Source organism: Trematomus bernacchii, unplaced genomic scaffold (assembly GCF_902827165.1).
Source record: "Trematomus bernacchii unplaced genomic scaffold, fTreBer1.1, whole genome shotgun sequence".
In the NCBI taxonomy this organism is placed as follows: domain Eukaryota; kingdom Metazoa; phylum Chordata; class Actinopteri; order Perciformes; family Nototheniidae; genus Trematomus; species Trematomus bernacchii.
Window position 1 is genome coordinate 400,353 of NW_022987546.1, and position 17,852 is coordinate 418,204.

General features: G+C 40.9%; 1 protein-coding gene across 1 annotated transcript in view; it reads right to left on the reverse strand.

Annotated features, from left to right (window-relative positions):
• The window catches only part of plekhh2 (pleckstrin homology domain containing, family H (with MyTH4 domain) member 2), a 43,812-nt gene that overhangs the window by 16,663 nt on the left and 9,297 nt on the right, over positions 1-17,852 (reverse strand). Inside the window, exons 3-21 of the mRNA XM_034122639.1 lie at positions 12,824-12,886; positions 12,581-12,730; positions 11,551-11,634; positions 11,376-11,457; positions 10,975-11,160; positions 9,172-10,004; positions 8,568-8,643; positions 8,378-8,472; positions 7,788-7,947; positions 7,556-7,692; positions 7,204-7,317; positions 6,708-6,794; positions 6,435-6,593; positions 5,711-5,791; positions 4,827-5,006; positions 4,007-4,115; positions 3,600-3,712; positions 3,250-3,429; positions 2,158-2,255 (exon numbers count right to left, since the gene is read on the reverse strand). Of these exons, the coding sequence (XP_033978530.1) occupies positions 2,158-2,255; positions 3,250-3,429; positions 3,600-3,712; positions 4,007-4,115; positions 4,827-5,006; positions 5,711-5,791; positions 6,435-6,593; positions 6,708-6,794; positions 7,204-7,317; positions 7,556-7,692; positions 7,788-7,947; positions 8,378-8,472; positions 8,568-8,643; positions 9,172-10,004; positions 10,975-11,160; positions 11,376-11,457; positions 11,551-11,634; positions 12,581-12,730; positions 12,824-12,886 (2,987 nt within the window). The remainder of the gene's footprint in view (positions 1-2,157; positions 2,256-3,249; positions 3,430-3,599; positions 3,713-4,006; positions 4,116-4,826; positions 5,007-5,710; positions 5,792-6,434; positions 6,594-6,707; positions 6,795-7,203; positions 7,318-7,555; positions 7,693-7,787; positions 7,948-8,377; positions 8,473-8,567; positions 8,644-9,171; positions 10,005-10,974; positions 11,161-11,375; positions 11,458-11,550; positions 11,635-12,580; positions 12,731-12,823; positions 12,887-17,852) is intronic.

The following is a 17,852-nucleotide window of genomic DNA, read 5'->3' on the forward strand; positions in this document are numbered from 1 at the left end:
TGAGGCTGGGGAAACACGTCTCTGACCCCCGGACCATCAACACCGGTTCCCCTCAAGGCTGCGTTCTTTCACCTCTGCTCTTCTCCCTGTACACCAACAGCTGCACCTCCAGTCACCAGTCTGTCAAGCTCCTGAAGTTCGCAGACGACACCACCCTCATCGGACTCATCTCTGGTGGGGACGAGTCTGCCTACAGGTGGGAGATGGACCATCTGGTGACCTGGTGTAGGGACAACCACCTGGAGCTCAACGCTCTCAAGACAGTGGAGATGGTTGTGGACTTTAGGAAGAATGCAGCCCCACCCGCCCCCATCACTCTGTGTGACTCCCCAGTCACTGCTGTGAAGTCTTTCCGCTTCCTGGGCACCATCATCGCCCAGGACCTCAAATGGGAGCAGAACATCTGCTCCCTCACTAAAAAAGCACAGCAGAGGATGTTCTTCCTGAGGCAGTTGAAGAAATTCAACCTGCCAAAGACGATGATGGTGAACTTCTACACCTCCATCATGGAGTCCATCCTCACCTCCTCCATCACCATCTGGTACGCCGCAGCCACAGCCAAGGATAAGGGCAGGCTGCAGCGGGTCATCCGCTCTGCAGAGAAGGTGATCGGCTGCAATCTGCCATCCCTCCACGACCTGCATGCCTCCAGGACCCTGAGGCGGGCAGGGAAGATAGTGGCCGACCCCTCCCACCCTGGACACAAAGTGTTCGCCCCCCTCCCCTCTGGCAGGAGGCTGCGCTCCATCGGGACCAGAACCTCTCGCCACCTAAACAGTTTCTTCCCCTCCGCTACCGGCCTCTTAAACAAGGCCCGGCCCCCCCGCTGACACTTTACCTCTGCCACATCATAGACTATTATGCATTACATTAATGCACACAATGTCATACTCCTTTCTGCACATATTCTGATTTCACATTTCATAGTTTATATGCAAAAATCCATTCATAGCATTCTATTTCCATGTAAATTACTGCTTTATTTTATTTTAATTTTATTGCTATTTAACTATATTTTATTACGGTGTAAAAGATTTTGTGTTTTATATTAGATTTCTTGTTTTTTATATTTTATGTATGCACCATGACATCAAGTCAAATTCCTAGTATGTGCGAACCAACCTGGCAATAAACCTGATTCTGATTCTGATTCTGATATATACTGTTATTCATTAGGAGTGTGTTTGTATTTGCATAATTGGTGGCGTGCCCCTTTGTTTGAGTCAACTTTAAGATCTGACATAAATGACATCAAACATAAATAACTATATTTCACTTAGCTGAGATCAAGTTGTGGTTTAGCACTCCAAAGGCTTCCACAGAAGTGAGTTACTAATTATAAAAGGATGAAAAGTCTTTAACCAACAAATAACAAAGAACAAAAGGCACCTCATTTGATAATCGATTCATTTGAATGTCTGCTCAAGCTTGAAACTATCTTAAGTTCAACATAGGAATTTATGCTCAGTGTGCAAATAAAGTCTTGTGCATAACGAGAGATATGTGAAGAACTGGGCTCAATAAGTCAATCAAATAATGAGGACATATTGGGCAGATTCAATTCTAAGCGTTAATATAAATAAAAACATGTAGGTTAACATTTTTAATACAAGATTCAAGACTTTATGATATTTATCTATTATTATTTGTTGGGTGTTGTTAAATAATAATAGTAATGATCATAACAGTAATAATAATAATAATAACAATCATTTTGCATTGAAATAATTATAATAAAAACAACTTTTGACAGAAAGCAGAGTTGCTGCAGAGTCATGAGTTGGGGTTAAGGAGTTTCACAGGGAAGCTTGTAGAGGTGTGTTTAATGGGCTTATTGTTGTCCCTTATTAGACCCAGACCCTAGGGGTTTTTAAATCTACACTTAAGACACACTTCTTCTCTCTGGCCTTCTAGTCAGAGCGGAGCACGACTCCTGACATTCCCCTGTGTGTGATTTTATTTTTGCTGTTGTGATTTGTTGTCCTCTGTTTGCTGTTGTGGGGAAGTGTTTTTGTTGCATGTGCAGCACTTTGGCTTGACCAAAAATCGTTTTTAAAATGTGCTATATAAATAAAACTTGATTTGATTTGATTTGATTTATTAAATGCTGTGCCTTGGTTCCTCATGCTAACGTTCGGCCCCTGGTTGTTTCCTCACCTGGAGTCTCCGTGTCTCTTCAGGTGAACCTGCAGCAGCCAGAGGAACGGATGCTGAGGCAGAAACAGTCCCACACACAGAGCCAGAAACTGCCATCCCTGAAGAACAACAACAGGCAAACACACACTCTGTAAACAAACATGACAGAAACTGTACAGAAGCATACGTGCAGAAGGTGACAGAAAACTGCAGCTTCTTCTTTTTGATACAGCTTAATGTGGAACTATGTGCCTCAAGTGTAACTAGTTTCAGTGAATGATCAGACAATAGGCTCCTTTACTCTCACAAAGGAGCTGACTGATGACTCAGTCTGTTGTCTGTTATCTCAGACATAATCATTCTATGGAATTGTACAACTCTTCCAAACAGGTAAACATACTGTCTGCCCTCTGCTGGTGCTACAGGTATATCTGGTTATTGGTTACAAAACATCACATGATTAAAGGAGGGGTTCTGCTCTTCAAAAGGGTTTATTTTTATTTAAAGAAAATATTTTAAATACCAAAAGTAAAAGTACTTATTATCTAGTATGAACCATGCCAAAATCATGTATGTTACATTATTGCATTATAATTATGTATGCATTACATGTGTTTAAATGTGCAATTCGGTGGGTGTGGTTTATTTGAATTACTTTATATACTGCCAGGTTACTGGGTACTGGGGTTGTATGTCACAATGTAATAGTTATTTACAATTGTGTATTAATAACCTAATCTGCAAAGTAGCTAATATCTAATGCTGTAAAATGAATATAGTGGAATCAAAAACAAAATGTGCCTACAAAATGTATTCGGGTAAAAGTATGATGTAGACTATGGTATATTAAGTACAGTACTTAAGTAAATGCACTTTCCACAACTGGTTATAATCATTGTTATAAAGCATTATTTATATGAATAGTAATATAAACATAACTATACCTTGCTACAAGCAGATTATAACACATAGTTGGTTTGTCTATAATCCACTATGGACATTAGTGTCATAGATTTACTCAGCAATGAATCCAACCTTTTCATACTGTGAAATGTCAGCATTTCCTGTTTACAACTCATGTAACTGCTTCCCCCTTGTGGTGAGAGTGCTTACCTGCAGGGGTGCTGGGTGGCCGTGTGGCTGCCTCCTGCAGGTCTGCTTTATGAGCTGGCAGAAGAACTCGTTCTGCAGCTCAGGGTGGGCCAGACACACCTGCAATGCACTCTGGGCCAGCGAGACATGGTAGTCGATGGCCGGAGCATCGATGGCCACGTTGATGAAGAGCTGACACGTCTGAGGAGAGACAATAGGTGGAGTTTAAAGAGCAGGAACAATAGGGACAAAACTGCATTGGTTACAGTGTGTGTGTGTGTGTGTGTGTGTGTGTGTGTGTGTGTGTGTGTGTGTGTGTGTGTGTGTGTGTGTGTGTGTGTGTGTGTGTGTGTGTGTGTGTGTGTGTGTACCTTGAAGAGTTTAACGGCCTCTGTCTGCAGAGCTTGTGAAGGCAGCGTGGTCAGAGGAGATAACAGAGCTTCCTTACTGAAACACAACATGGGGTGTCTCCAGAGCTGAGAGTCTGAAGGCAGAAAAACTGAATGCTAGCTGAATGCAATCATAAAATCATACAAATGGATAAATACAATGTGCTCCATACAAAAATTCGAAAGAAAAATATATGTTTCACTACCTTTTTCAACATATTATTTTGCATGGTAAATGTACTGATTCCATCCATTTCATGTTGATGCTGATCATCATCATCCAAATCTTCCATGGATCATCACCCATCAGGTGAATATGACTGCAGATGTGTTGTGGTCAGCTGATATTTAATCAGAATTAAAGAAAATAATTGGTGGTCACTTCTTACTTGAATCTCCATCCAGCTGGAAGAGTTTTCCCACCAGTTGTTCGAACTCCGTGCCGACTTTCCCCACGGTGGTGCCCGCTGCCATAGAGAGATGGTACAGCCACGCATCCTACGGAGGCACACATGTTAACGTCAGTGATAATGGGAATGAACACCAAAAGGCATGTTTTGTATTCTTATTGAGAACAGAATTAGTCCTGATTGACAAGTTTTCAGTTTGAATGATAAAGAATTAAGGATCCTAAATGAACCGTTCTCCATAACATTTATAATAGCATTTACACGCAAATAAACACATATAAAAATAGTCATCATTCATCATGGAATATCTTACCAAGAGCTATGAGAGATACATCTTTTTGAACAGCTGAAAACCTTTTAATTAGTTTGTCTTTATAATTATTATCATTCTTATTCTTCCTATTATTATTTGTATATTATATATTATTCTATTAGTATTGTCTTTATTTCACACGATATATTTGAGCATTAACTGAGTTTTTATTGTTATTTGTATAAAGCACTTTGAGCTACTTTGTTATTATTATTAAAACATTTTGGAATACCTTTGACGTGAACAATGTGATGCATCAGAGGTAATTTAGTTTTGAATTGTTCATGATAAAAAAAAAAAACATTGCATATAGAAACTCCAATTCAAGCAATAGAAAAGACAACAAAAAGAAAGGAAAACTGTTTAAATTGGTCTGTGATATTGGGCCACAGTATATAAATGAAATTGACTCGACTTCCCATAGAACGAGCGGGACAGATCATGTGATCAAAAAAGACAAAAAAAGCTTTTATAAGTGCTGCTGACCTTCTGGTGGCGGGACTCGATGAGCAGGTAGGTGGGCCCCTGCTCCTGAGGGTGGATGGTGATGGTAAAAGGTGCCGCCTGTAAGCCCCGCCCACATGCCTTCAGTTCGTCATCAGAATCTCTTGACCTGTCCACCTCCTCCACCTTGGCCTCCCACAGCTTGATCTGACCCAGGGGGAACTGGAAAAATACACATGATCCCACACACACACTGAAATAACAGGGAACACCTTTTGTCCTATAATAATGAAGCTCCTTTCTGCTGAGTCATTTACAATTTAAAGGGGACCTATCATGCAAAATGCACTTTTGTACGTCTTTTATACATGAATATGTGTCCCCGGTGTTCCAGGGAACTCACCAAGTGTCAGAAAACACAACTCTCTCTATTTTCCTCCATACCCAAATCTCTAAAAAAGGGGCTGCAACGGATCTGATAAAAACTGATCCAGATTTGAACACTGTCCTGACGTCAGGACGGTGGCGCTACGGCTATTGGGCCAACTCCACCAATCAGGAGGAGACAGCCACGGCCATTGCCGTTTGAAAGCGCTGGAGACGCTGTAGTACATATGCCAGGCCTGTAGATGGTGCTGTTCTCACAGAATCAGCCCTTGCAAAAACAGGGCTAAAAAAGTGCAAATTGAGCGAAATGAGGCATGGCTAAAATGCATGATCTGTTTGGTATTTTGAAAAAAAGAAAGTATAAATATGCCTTATATAGGTATGGTCCTACACTATATTATTAAAATATAGCATGATAGGTCCACTTTAATATAGATTTTTTTGTCCAACCACTTATAGAAAACCTCAAAAATATGACCCTAACGAGCGTTACAGCTTTGTCTCTACATCCCGTACAGAGATTTGATGTTCAATCATACCTTGTCCTCTTGGCTGCGGAAGTAGTACAAGGTTTTTCCAATGAGAGCACACCAAACCCGCTTGGAGTAGCCGTGCTTCACCTGCAATGGAGCAAACTGATGTCACAAATCACACCACACTGACAACCTCATATGAAAGACATGGGGGAAATATCAGAAGTGATCAAAATCATTGTTTTGCAAGTCTCAAGTCTTTGCGTTCAAGGCCAGATTAAAGTTCCAAATCTAGATTGTCTTAACTGTAGACAGGCAGGTCTTGATTTAAGTCCTAAACTTATCATAAGCAAGTCCTAAACAAGTCATATTGCGCTCTTCACCAATTTCTGCATATTGTGTTTTTTGAAAAGTTGCCATGGTTCATTCCTGCCTCTTGATTGGACGCTTTTGACTCATTTAAACAAACTGAGCGTTGACTTAGCGATAAAGGAGTGAAGGAAATCAAGGGAGATGAATTGATTGATGGCAAACTGTTTAAATAACATACTCTGTAAGTATTGGGCTTCGGCGAAGGTATCAAGTATTTTCAAATGAAAAGGATCAAGTCTAAATGACTTGGCAAGTCCTCAGTGTAAAGTGGAGATTCATTTTGTTGAGTTTATCAAGTGAAGTTTAAAGTCCAATGTGTGATTTGAATCTGATTTGAAATCATGTGACTCAAGTCAACATCTCTGCTATACATGCATTATATGAAGAGATTTGAAGTCTAATTTTGAGGTCATGGTACCTTGATGAGCAGTCCCTTCATGCCGGGCCGGATGTCGGGCTGAGTGAAGAGAGGACTGGCAGCCTTCAGCCGGAGCACGCTCTGCAGCACCCGCAGCCACTCCTCCAGCAGGTTGGGGGAGTCCGCCTTCAGGTAGTACACACGCTTACCTGTCACCACCTGCAGGACACAGGACAGACCCCCATGGAGGGGTGAGGACGAGGAAGGGAATCTGTTTTAATTGTGTTATTGTATTGGGATTTGGAGTAGATGTTCAATAATGGACAAACATACCTGGAGGACTTGTTTACCGTCACCACGGGCGATGCTGCTGGTGGCGTTGACCTCGATCTGACCCTGAGGTTTCCTGATCACATCACTCTATGAGAGAGGAATAGACTTTTACAGTGGCACATTGAAGAAATACAGACATACACGGTTGCCCATAAAGTTGGAATAATTTAGTTTTGAGACATATTGCTGTTTTTATTCCTATTTACACACATAATCATGAGAAGAGGTCTAACATGTTTTATTCAAACTTTAGGGGCAACAGCGTATATCCACTTAGCTCGATGAATACAAATCATCTGTCAACAACACAATGGATTTATACTAATTAAACCACATTTAATGACAACTATTTGAAGCTATACCATAGAGATGAATGCAGTGGAGTAATGATGAACATACACGTACTTAAGTAAACAAAAACAAAAAACATTTAAGAAAAAAAAGCACTTAGGTTCAAATAATATAACTTCGACAATAATTGTTGTAAGAAACCCACAGGTGAGTTGTAGTATAGCAGCTCTCCGTCTTTGAGGACAAACCAGCGTCTCTTCCAAGTCTTCTTCCACGTCTTCACCATTTTTAACAGGTAGCCGGACTTCTCCATTGGTTCCTACAGAGACACAACACTGTTCAGTTTGATGTAGTACAGTACAGTACAATACAAACTACCTGCTGCAATTTACACTAATTTAAAAATGAGTTTAAAAAAAATTCATTAAAAGGACGTTGCCAAATATATATAATAAAATACTTTATTGTCGAAGAAACCTGGTAGAACTACTGGTGTGTTATTGCATATTACCAAAGGAGCTTGAAATCTTAATTTGAGATATTTCTGAGGGACTCACACTCTTGCCGTTGTCACTGACTGTGGAGCAGGTCTTGGGGAGTTTCTGCTCCGGTTCAGAGCACTCCGTGTCGGTGGAGTAGGCGTCAGGGGGGATGGCGTAGTCGCTCTCTGATGTCATGGAAGACATGGACACAGCTGGAGGAAAGGAAAAAGTGAAGAAGTTGATGAGATGGTACTATTCCCAGAGTGAAAGTATTAAACACGCTTCCAGCATGTGTGTGGTCCCGTACCTCTCTTGAGCGAGCGCGGGCTGCCGGGGCTGCTGTCCTTGCGGGAGCTGGAGGAGGTGTGAGAGCTGCAGATGGAGGCGTCCTCCTCTCCGGAGCTGGACGACTCCTCGGAGCTGGACGACTCGTCTGAGAACGGACTGCTGCTCAGCAGGGTGGCTTTCTGCAGGAAGGTGGGGCAGCGATCAAGCCATAATACTGTATATCAATTAACCTCACCACTCAGACTGTAACACCACTGTTGAGAGAAAACGGTGCTAAGCTATTCATATTGTAACTGGCTGCTATTTCATTGATTTTATTTGCTCACTTTCTTTTTTTAAATGCAGCTACTTTTTTTTAACCATAGATGTGTACTTGATCTGATTGTATTAATGTGTGCTTGCCTCTTTATATCATATATTACTCTACTGCTCTACTCAACTTATTTTGCGTTTTATCTGCACTGTCCCTTCGCTGTCAAATTGTAAATGTCCCCGCTGTAAGACGTATATAAATTGGGGTTAAGGTTTAGATTGGGTTTAGGTCAGATATAATGTCTAAATGTTCGCTGAATGCATTACAGTCTTATTTTGATGTAAAGTTGGACTCACCCCCTTCAGAGTCGTATAAACTGGAGTAGTCATGTTTCTGTAGATGAGGGAGGTGTACATTACAAAGGCAGGGTAGGAGGACTTGAGTGAGTGGTCTGCAACACAGATCACAGATCAGTTAGCCAGAGTCTGAGTTTGAGCGAGAAGGTGCACGTCTCCCCCTTCCCCCCCCCCCCCCCCCCCATCTTACCTTTGCTAGCAGGGTCTGTGCAGGAAGTCTCAGACAGTCGGATCCCTGATTTGGCCACAGCATATATACGACTCTCCTGTGGACAGAAACTGGCAGGATTAACGGTCGATAGTCAAAAAGACACACTGACACTTCTACAGGGGCTGCAGCAGATGGCACTGTGAGTACTAGAAATACAAATAGTAGCGCATCGACCTGAAATGACAGGCATGTGATGAAAACCATGTAGCCCCTAATAATAATATTGAATGGAACAACTTTCGCACTACTAATTAATTTTCATTATTAAAGAGCTTAATACTGGTGTACACTTTTATAACCCATAATGAGATCAAATAAAACATAATATCCTATTCACCAAAATAAGCGCATATATGCACTTTTTTTTTTTTTAATGCGGGAGAACCTTTGAAAATGATGCGATAGATTCCTTTGATATTGTCAGTAAACACTGCAGTATCCACTAACAGGAAGCTGGGAGTCTGCTGGCCTGGAAAAGAGCGTATTCATTTGATTGTCTGTTATTGATTGTACATTGAATATGTTAATGTGGGTTAGTGTTTTTTTTTGTGTGCAGTGGGAAATAGGCTTTAGATGATCTTACCCAGGAGGGCAGCCTGTGTAGCGGGGGTGTGGGGGGCACGGAGCTGTCACTGTCCTCCCCTGGGATGACCTCTGATTCAGGAGGCCCAGGCATGTCCCTTCCGGTCTCCATGCCGACCTCCTGCTCCTGGTCGAGGTCTGTTTCCTGCGGGCGGAGGGGGCGCAGCATGCTGAGGGCGTTACGCGTGTGTCCGTGTGCGGCCTCACTGCTGATGGGGGGCTGGCTCAGGTGTTTCTTAGCCAGAGTTACGTTCATCAGCCTGAATCCTGCCGGGGTCCGCAGGCGGGGCTGTTTGGGGGAGGCGGGGTTGTCCCTCGGGTCCTGGGGCGGGTTTGGACGTTTGGGGGTGAGAGCGGGCGTGAGGATGGGGCTGGGGGTGTTGGGCTCGCTGGAAGACGATGAGGAGTCGAGTCTCTGTGATTGAAAGCGTTTGTTTAGCTCCTCAGAGGTGTAGTCTTCCAGTTTGGCCCCCCCCTCCTCCTCCTCCTCTTCCTTACACCCTCCCAGGGGCCCATCCGAGGACCCCAGCAGGCTGAAGCGGGGCCGCTCGGCGCGCTGCATGTCATCGTCGAACAGAGAGCTGCTGTCGTCCGAGGCAGTCAGGTAGGTCTCACTGCCGGGGCGGCTGAACTCCACACCGCTCGAGCCCCCCCCTCCCAACTCCCCCTCTGAGGCAGCGCTGGAGAGCACGGAGGAAACGCCGCGGGACTCGGGGCCACGAGTAGGATCTCCCAGGCTCTCAGACGCACTGTCGTCCCCCAGATGTCCGGTGGGGTCAGGGGTCTGGATCTCACCGTTTGTCCCCGAGGAGGCTGCTTGCTCACCGCTAATCTCTGTCAAAGCAAACATGAGGAAATATATCTAATAACTGTTAAGAATGTTTGTTTTAATTAAGGTGGGGATCATGAAACCCCCTCAGTGTTGATTTATAATAAGTAAACGTCTTATAGCAGAGTTCACATAAAGGATTAAATCTAAACTTCATTTGCTCTGTATATCTTTGCCTATCATTATTGATTTTAAAGTTATTTTCTACTTGTTTATGAGGTTCTTAATGGTTTGGGACCGGCCTACATTACTAATTATTTAATAACCCTTCACAGCCTCTAAGATCTTATGCTGTAGTCTTTGTAAATACAAACTATCACACCAATAACAAAGTCAGCAGCTACTAAAACTATTGAGAAAGAAGTCCAATTGTATGGAAGTCTAGGAAAAATGACCTGCTTTCTCACTTCATGTATCACTGTATATAACATTTTCTTTGTACGTTTTTTAATTATTTTGATTATAGCTGGTCTCATTAAGAGTACGATAGACAAAGTAAGTGATAAAGCAGTGAATGATTCATGGCTACCTTGTGAGAGGTCGCTACCTGTCGTTGCTAGGTTGTGTTTTCATCTTAAAACCATTTGTTGGGCATTTCAAAATGTATTGTTCCACAGTCAGTTGTATTAAGCTAGGCCCTTTGTGCTACTTTTGGCTCTAAAAAATAAGATAGAGAACTTGAGTCTTCAAAACCTTATGAATACGTCCAATTTTTAAATAAAGTTCATGGAAGGAAAGGTGTTTATTTTTCCATGAATGCTCTGTTTCTCTAGTCAAATAAGACCAACAACTACCAGTAATTAATTAAAGTCAGCGGTAAAATAGTATGGTTGTGGGAACAATTGCCCAAGACACCATGAATGTAACCAAATGGCTAAAAAAGTCTTCTGAGTCTCTTCGTTAATCCTCTATGATAAGTGCCTACTACTGCTCATCTCGTTCCTTAACAACATCTGTGAATCTGCAGGGACTTACCGTTTTCTTCTATGTCCTCAGCCTCTCCCTGGGTGCTGAGGGTCCTCTGGCAGGGTGCTGGTCCAGTAAGGACCTGGGGGCTCTTCCCCCTCACCTGGAAACAGCCGAACGTCAGGCTGCTGAGCCGCTGGGCCTCCCCTTGTCTGCACAGGACTCCTCTTCCCGCACCACACTTCTGCTCAAAGGCTGCACACAAAAACATGTTTCAACATTAGTATGCAAAAGTGTGTGTGTGTGTGTGTGTGCGCGTGCGTGCGTGTGTGTGTGTGTGTATGCGTGCGTGCGTGCGTGTGTGTGTGTGTGTATGCACATGCATGCACTTGATACTTGCTATAGTGTCACCATGAAGGTGTTATCAAGCTAGATTAGATATATTCCAACAGGACAGAAAAGGCTCTTACCCAGCACTTGTTTCTGTAACTCCAGAATCTGAGCCTCCTGTTGCTTGTTGGTTTCTCTTAGCGCAGCGTTCTCCACCTCAAACTGAAAAAAATATGTTTCAACATAAAAGCACATCCCAACACACATGTTGCCTTTTCCATCCAACTTTATATCTAGAGCTATAATTTACTTTACCTCTGATAACTTCAGCATCACCCATTCCTTGATTTTGGCTGCTTTCTCCTCCACTGTTTTGGAGTCCTGAAGTCGGATCTGTTTCTGTTTCGGAAATATAGGAAAAGAGGCAAAATCTTGTTGACCTTGGTACTCAGAATATTTGAGACACAAACAATGGGTAGAGAGACTTTGAAGAGAGAACATAAAAGTCACTCATGGTATTTCAAGCAAATGGATTGTGTTAATGCAGATGAAATAGTGGGAAATGCCAAATTAAACCCAAAAACTGACATTAAAGAAGTATCAACATTACTAAAAGGACTTGTACAAGTCAGATTGGTGAAAGTGAAAGATAAGTATAAGCTATTTAAAAAAAAAGCAGGAAATCTTTCTTTACAGTTTTACATTTTAATTTAATAATTTAATTTAATTAATTAATATCATATTTCGTGGCTATAGCTATGACACTGGGTAAGGATCTGTTTAGAGAAGAAAAAGATAACTGTTCGAAGAGCAACAAAAAGAAGCTAGAATAGACAACGATATGGCAAAAAACAAAACATGTTAACCTGGGTTCAATAACAGATCTATGCAATAGTGAGATTTAAAATAATTGAATGTAGTATACCTGTTGTATTTATGAAACACAATGCTCCACGTGGTTTTACACCCCTTAATAAATGAATTTACAGCAACAAAGCTAACGCTATGGGAAACTCTATCACCTTTGTCCACAGGGGGCGCCAAAGTTAAAACAACATATTCATTATTTGTAGTGGCTTTGAACTTAAACCTTTGATCATGATTATTAGTAGAATTGAAAACTAAGAATGTAGGTTGCTCTTTTTGCATTTTCAATGTTCTTATTTAGGGATCATAAGAAAGCTTTTTACAAGGGACTGAGTATTTGTCATGTTTAGCTTTCTGTGTCGACTGACTGCATGCCTGTATCTTCCTCAGTCTACATTATTTGGCACCTTTAAAAACTGTTAAAAAAAAAATCCCCTGGCTGTTGCTATGAAGAAGCTCTCCATGTGATGAGTGTTACCTGCTCCTCCAGCTGCTGCTCCAGCTGTGCGATGACGTCCTCCTTCTCCTGCACCACGGCCTGCAGCTCCTGGCACCGCTGGAACAAACGCACCTCCGAGTCTCCGGACTGACTGTCTGGAGCCTTCAGCTTCTCCTCCATCCACTGCACCTGAAAGTACATGTTCACACTGTAAATACACATGTGTACGCATGATACACACACTGACAGGAGAGGTATACACACTTTTGAATGGATCCTTACCTGCTGGTGAGCGGTGAAGGCCCGTTTTTCCGCATCGATCACCTGCGTCTCCAACTGTTGAATCTGGGAAAGGAAGAGCACAATATTAGTTTTCATTCCTCATTTGCGCTATTTTTGTTTGAATATTTTATTCTTCTATTATCTTTCTCTTTTGATCTTAAAACTGATATAATACATATTGCATCCTATACCAGCACATACACATATGAACACTTCCTTCACGTGCACCATCTGATCAGAAACTCTTTGATATTTCCCCTCAGCTTCACCTCAGAGAGAAAATATTCTATGTACTGTAAGTCCTGAGTCAAGCACCACAGCACCAAATAAAGACAAAGCAAGTGCTGCATGCTGAAGCTGAATGAGCTCCAGATAATGCAAATATGTTGCAAAGCAACAGATGCTTTGCCGCTGTTCATTGGGCAATCAAGAAGGTAATCACAATAGGCATACTCAAAGTCCTATGCACATACATGGATTTGTTCTTCAGATGAAATCCATATCTAATTACTTTAATTAGTAGCTGCTCATTTGTATTTCATTTCTGGTATTGTTTACTATTGTTAGCTACATGGAAATAATGTAATGTTGTCAACTAGAATAGCACTTGGAGAAAGCAGAGCTCCGCCAAGGCCCATGGTGCATTCATGAGCACCTTGGATGGTCTCTTTCTTGGACTTTGGAAGTCATTCTTCCAAATGTAGTTTATTTTTGCGCTTTAAGTGTTCAGGTGGAAACTCCATGGATGCTACAAAGACAATGTGTTGAATTTTATTGAGTTTAAATAAAAAATGTTCCCAAGTTGTTGTTCTGATTTGAGGTGGCATTCAGGTGAATTTTGCAAATCAAAAAGTTATTTTTCTCATTATTTGGAAACCACAAGTTCTTCCGGTGCAGACAAAAGTAAAATGTCATCCATGTATTCGCTTTATATTTGGATTTACTCTATAATATAACAAAATCAATTATTTTGGTTCATTAACATGCTTTCTTTCTTGGGTATTTCTCAAATGTAATAGCTCCTTTTCCTCCTCTGTGTCACTACAATGATCTGTAACCATTTGGAATATATAACAGATTCATTCCATTGGCTATTTTTGTGGAAATTACATAAACCTTTGGCTCTGTTTGTGCTCTAAGAAAACTTACTATATCAAAAACAAAACCTTTAGCACTAACTGTGAAATGTATTGCAGACTTCAATGCCAAGATTAGGCTGCCAATTCTTTTTGGCAATGTTTCGGTATGTTTACAACACTGTTACTTATATCTCAGAATTGATAAGGCAGTTTTATTCCTGCAGAAGTGCTACATATAGCACCTTTAACCAGCTACATAATAATAATGAGGTGTCACTTCTAAAAAGGTACAGCCAGCTCTTTGTTTGCTAAGATCAGAGCAGAGCCTGTGGAACCTGGTATGAGTGTGTTAAAAGCTGCTGCAACACCAAAAGGTCACACAGCCTGGATACACACATGTGGATGGACTGGAAGCGCACACACACAAGGATGAAAAACCCTGAGGGAGGGGAAGGGAGAGATGACTTTATGAGCAACATTCCTCCGAAATTCCTCAGCTGAAAGTGGTGGAATCAGCACGAGGAGACTCTTCTCAAACCTCAGTGGCTTTGTGAAGGAAAATATGCCAGAATCTCAATGGGAATTCTCTGCTTAGCAACTCTGCAACCATCGTGGTTAGAATATTTTTGCTCCATGTGCACATACAGTATATGGGGCATTCTACCGAATTAGTACAAACAAACAAAACAATTAAGTATTCAGACATAGATATTTACTAAGAATATGTTATGGTCTATTTAAACATAAGGCATTACATTATATAGTGATAAGCTTAATATATACAAAAACATCATTTATAGGGTACTTTTGGGAAGTAGCTGTCCCCAACCCTGACATCTACATTTCAATTTCTGTAAATAACACTTAAAACATTTTATTTTATTTTGTTCAATGGTGTATTTAGAAGATCTTTATGATTACATTCAAACAGAAGTTGGAATATTTAGATTTATTGTGGGTTTAATTTTTTAATATAAAAAACAATACTAAAAAAATCTGTCCCCAGTTTTCATGTCACTATCGAAACACAAGGGGTTTTAGTCCAATGGCTGAGCCTGGTTTTTAGCCACACCCCTGCATTTTTGACTAGGCAGTGACACTGCATCCCTGTCCCTCATGGCTGGATGGCAATTAGCTATATCCCATACTTTTGATATAAATCTGTTCCAAAATCTGAAAATCGGCGTGTAACCTACCGAACACATATTATCTTCAACTTTTTCAGGGTTTTATGCAAAGTATTAGGTTTTTATGTGTGTAAACGTCTTCAAAGACGTGTATGCTAGCCATGTACTTGCTAGCATTCTTTAGTTATGCTCAAACTTAGCTAGAATCGTCACTACCGAAACAGTCAATACCGAAACAGTCACTACCGAAACATATGGTTACGTTTCGGTAATTGACATGATCGTTTCGGTAGTGACAAAATGGAATGGTAAGCAGGTAAATCCCATAGTTTTGAAATAAATGTGTTTTAAAGTCTGAAAATCAGTGTGTTACTTTAAAGGTCTCTTATTATACTATTGTTAGACATATATTATAGGTCTCAGATATATATAAAAAACATGTCTATGAAGTGTTTTGCTCAAAATACCAAACAGATCATGCATTCTAGCCTCATTCATTCCCCTCTATTTCAGCCTGTTACTAAAGTGCTGATTCTGGGTCAGTAGCTTCAAACATTCACACTTCAACATAAGGCATGTTATGAATTAAGATTAAGCAATAAGGTTGAGGGAATATGATACAACCTTGAGAACAAAATACTGTGGTCACTACCGAAACACTGGATGTTTTGTTAAAAATTAAGTATATTGATTTATCAACTAAAATGATATGATACTGATTGGTTTAATGTATGTTCAATTTCAACAATCATCAACTCTGGAATCAATATGATCAGTATTATACATTTTACAAAGAAAGTTTGCATTATGATTATGAATGACTTTCCAACTCGGGAAATGGGATCATCAGAGGAGCTAATGGATGCACCGTTGAGTTTGGCAGTCTGCTCTCCATGAGTGCCATTCTCGTCAATCTTTGTTTTAAAGAGTGGTGTAGTTATGCCCTTTTTTTCTTTCTACGCCGACCAAGAAATTAGCGCTACAAGGGATCCCTTAACAAAAAGCAATGGGATTTTTTCGATTGGATTTGGCAGTATTGCAAACATTTCGATTTTTGGTTAGCACACTTTTATGATACTTACATGTTTTGTTCAGCAGAACAAACTCCACTTCTGTGATTTCAGACATATGTTTATAGGGTTTTATATGTTGTTATGTCTGGTGTGCGTGCGAGATTGTGTGTGTGTCGTCTCCAGCTACAGCATACAGAATACATGCCCTGTAATTAACATGCTATCCTCCGCCACATGCTATATCTGTATTGAGAGAGGCACATGTGGTTTGTGGTACAGCAGAGGATCTATATAAAGGGTGCGCTTTTGTGACATATATATTAATCTTTTTAATGTAATTGTAACAAAGAAGTAGGACCAGTGAAGTGATAGTAACCAAAGAAATCGATCGCGGGAATTTAGGCATGTTTCTATATTATTGTCTTATTTGTCAGACATAATATGATCACCATATGTCCAAACCAGATGTGAAGGTACCACAGGTTCCACTGTCAAAAAGAACCCACAGTAGATGTTTAATTTCCAGGCCTAGAACCAATCCTCCACTTAAATGACAATTGGAACAGTGGTGATGTACCGGCCTTGGTTCCACTCTGGTCCAGAACACTGTGCAGTGGAAATACTGAGTGGCTCTGGCAGGGTGTGGCTGCTTTTGGACGGCGCTGGGTCCACTTCTACTGGTATTTTGGAATGAACAGCAGCAGGGGAAAGCTGGAGCACAGCCATGCCAGTCTCCACCAGCTGCAGCTTAGTAGTTATCACTCTTCACGGTAGTTTACACAAAGTTTGGTTATGGAACAGAACGGCAGCTGCTTTAAGTCATTAGGAGTGCTAATTTGTTTATTTCATTGCATTTAACAGAACCACTGTGGAAACAAAATAGTTGGCAACGACATAGGACATATGACATTTGTGTGTTGGCTGTAAGTCCTTTTCCACTTCTAAAACACTACTAAGTCACATTACTATGGAATCTTAGAGTTACTTCTAGTAAAAAGGGTAGGACCAAAATAAATGTGTACGTTTTGTAAATGCAAGATATCTGTCCTGGAAATGTAGAAATCTTAACGTTATTTTTCAAAAGTCTTATGTCTTCACTTAATTTTGTAATACATTTTTTACAGTTGTCGGATATTCGGACACCACATGAATGTAGCACAAATGCCGTATGCTGCAATGTTTAAACATGTGAATTCAATTGAAGCCAACTCCTCCAACCTAGTAACTCGGATTTGTTAAAAACTATTTCGGTAAGCAGTTTTTCTGTAATCCTGCTGAAAAAAAAGATAAACTAACGCAGCTGAAAACGATAATATGTATAAATTAGAATAACTAAATATTAAAAGGCCCATAATTTAGCTTTCTTTAGAATTCTTCAGTTTTAAATTAACTGATGTGGGGCATTTCTAAGATCTGAAAAATGCACTATTGTGATGCTTTCTATGCACTCTTTGCCACCTAATTGACTTCTTATGGACATAGACATTTCCAGTGTTCTTTGTAAATACAAAATGGTGGGTGTGTGCCACTTGGCACCCTATTGGCGCATTGGTTGAGTATCACTTTTTACATGATGGTGATTTTATGATTTACAGCCCCTAATGTACTCACAAAAAATATAAGTATTGCTGCTACCTCCCAAACACACACACGCGTGGCCGTGACCCCCTCGCCTCTCCCTCAGCCTCCGTAACCTTCGTAAAACGCTCTATCACCTCTGCAGTAAATTCTCTCTTCAGATCCAAACTCCAGCTCAACTTCCATTCCTGAAATTCCACAACTGGCGTCTGGCGCTCTGTGGCCAACCTCC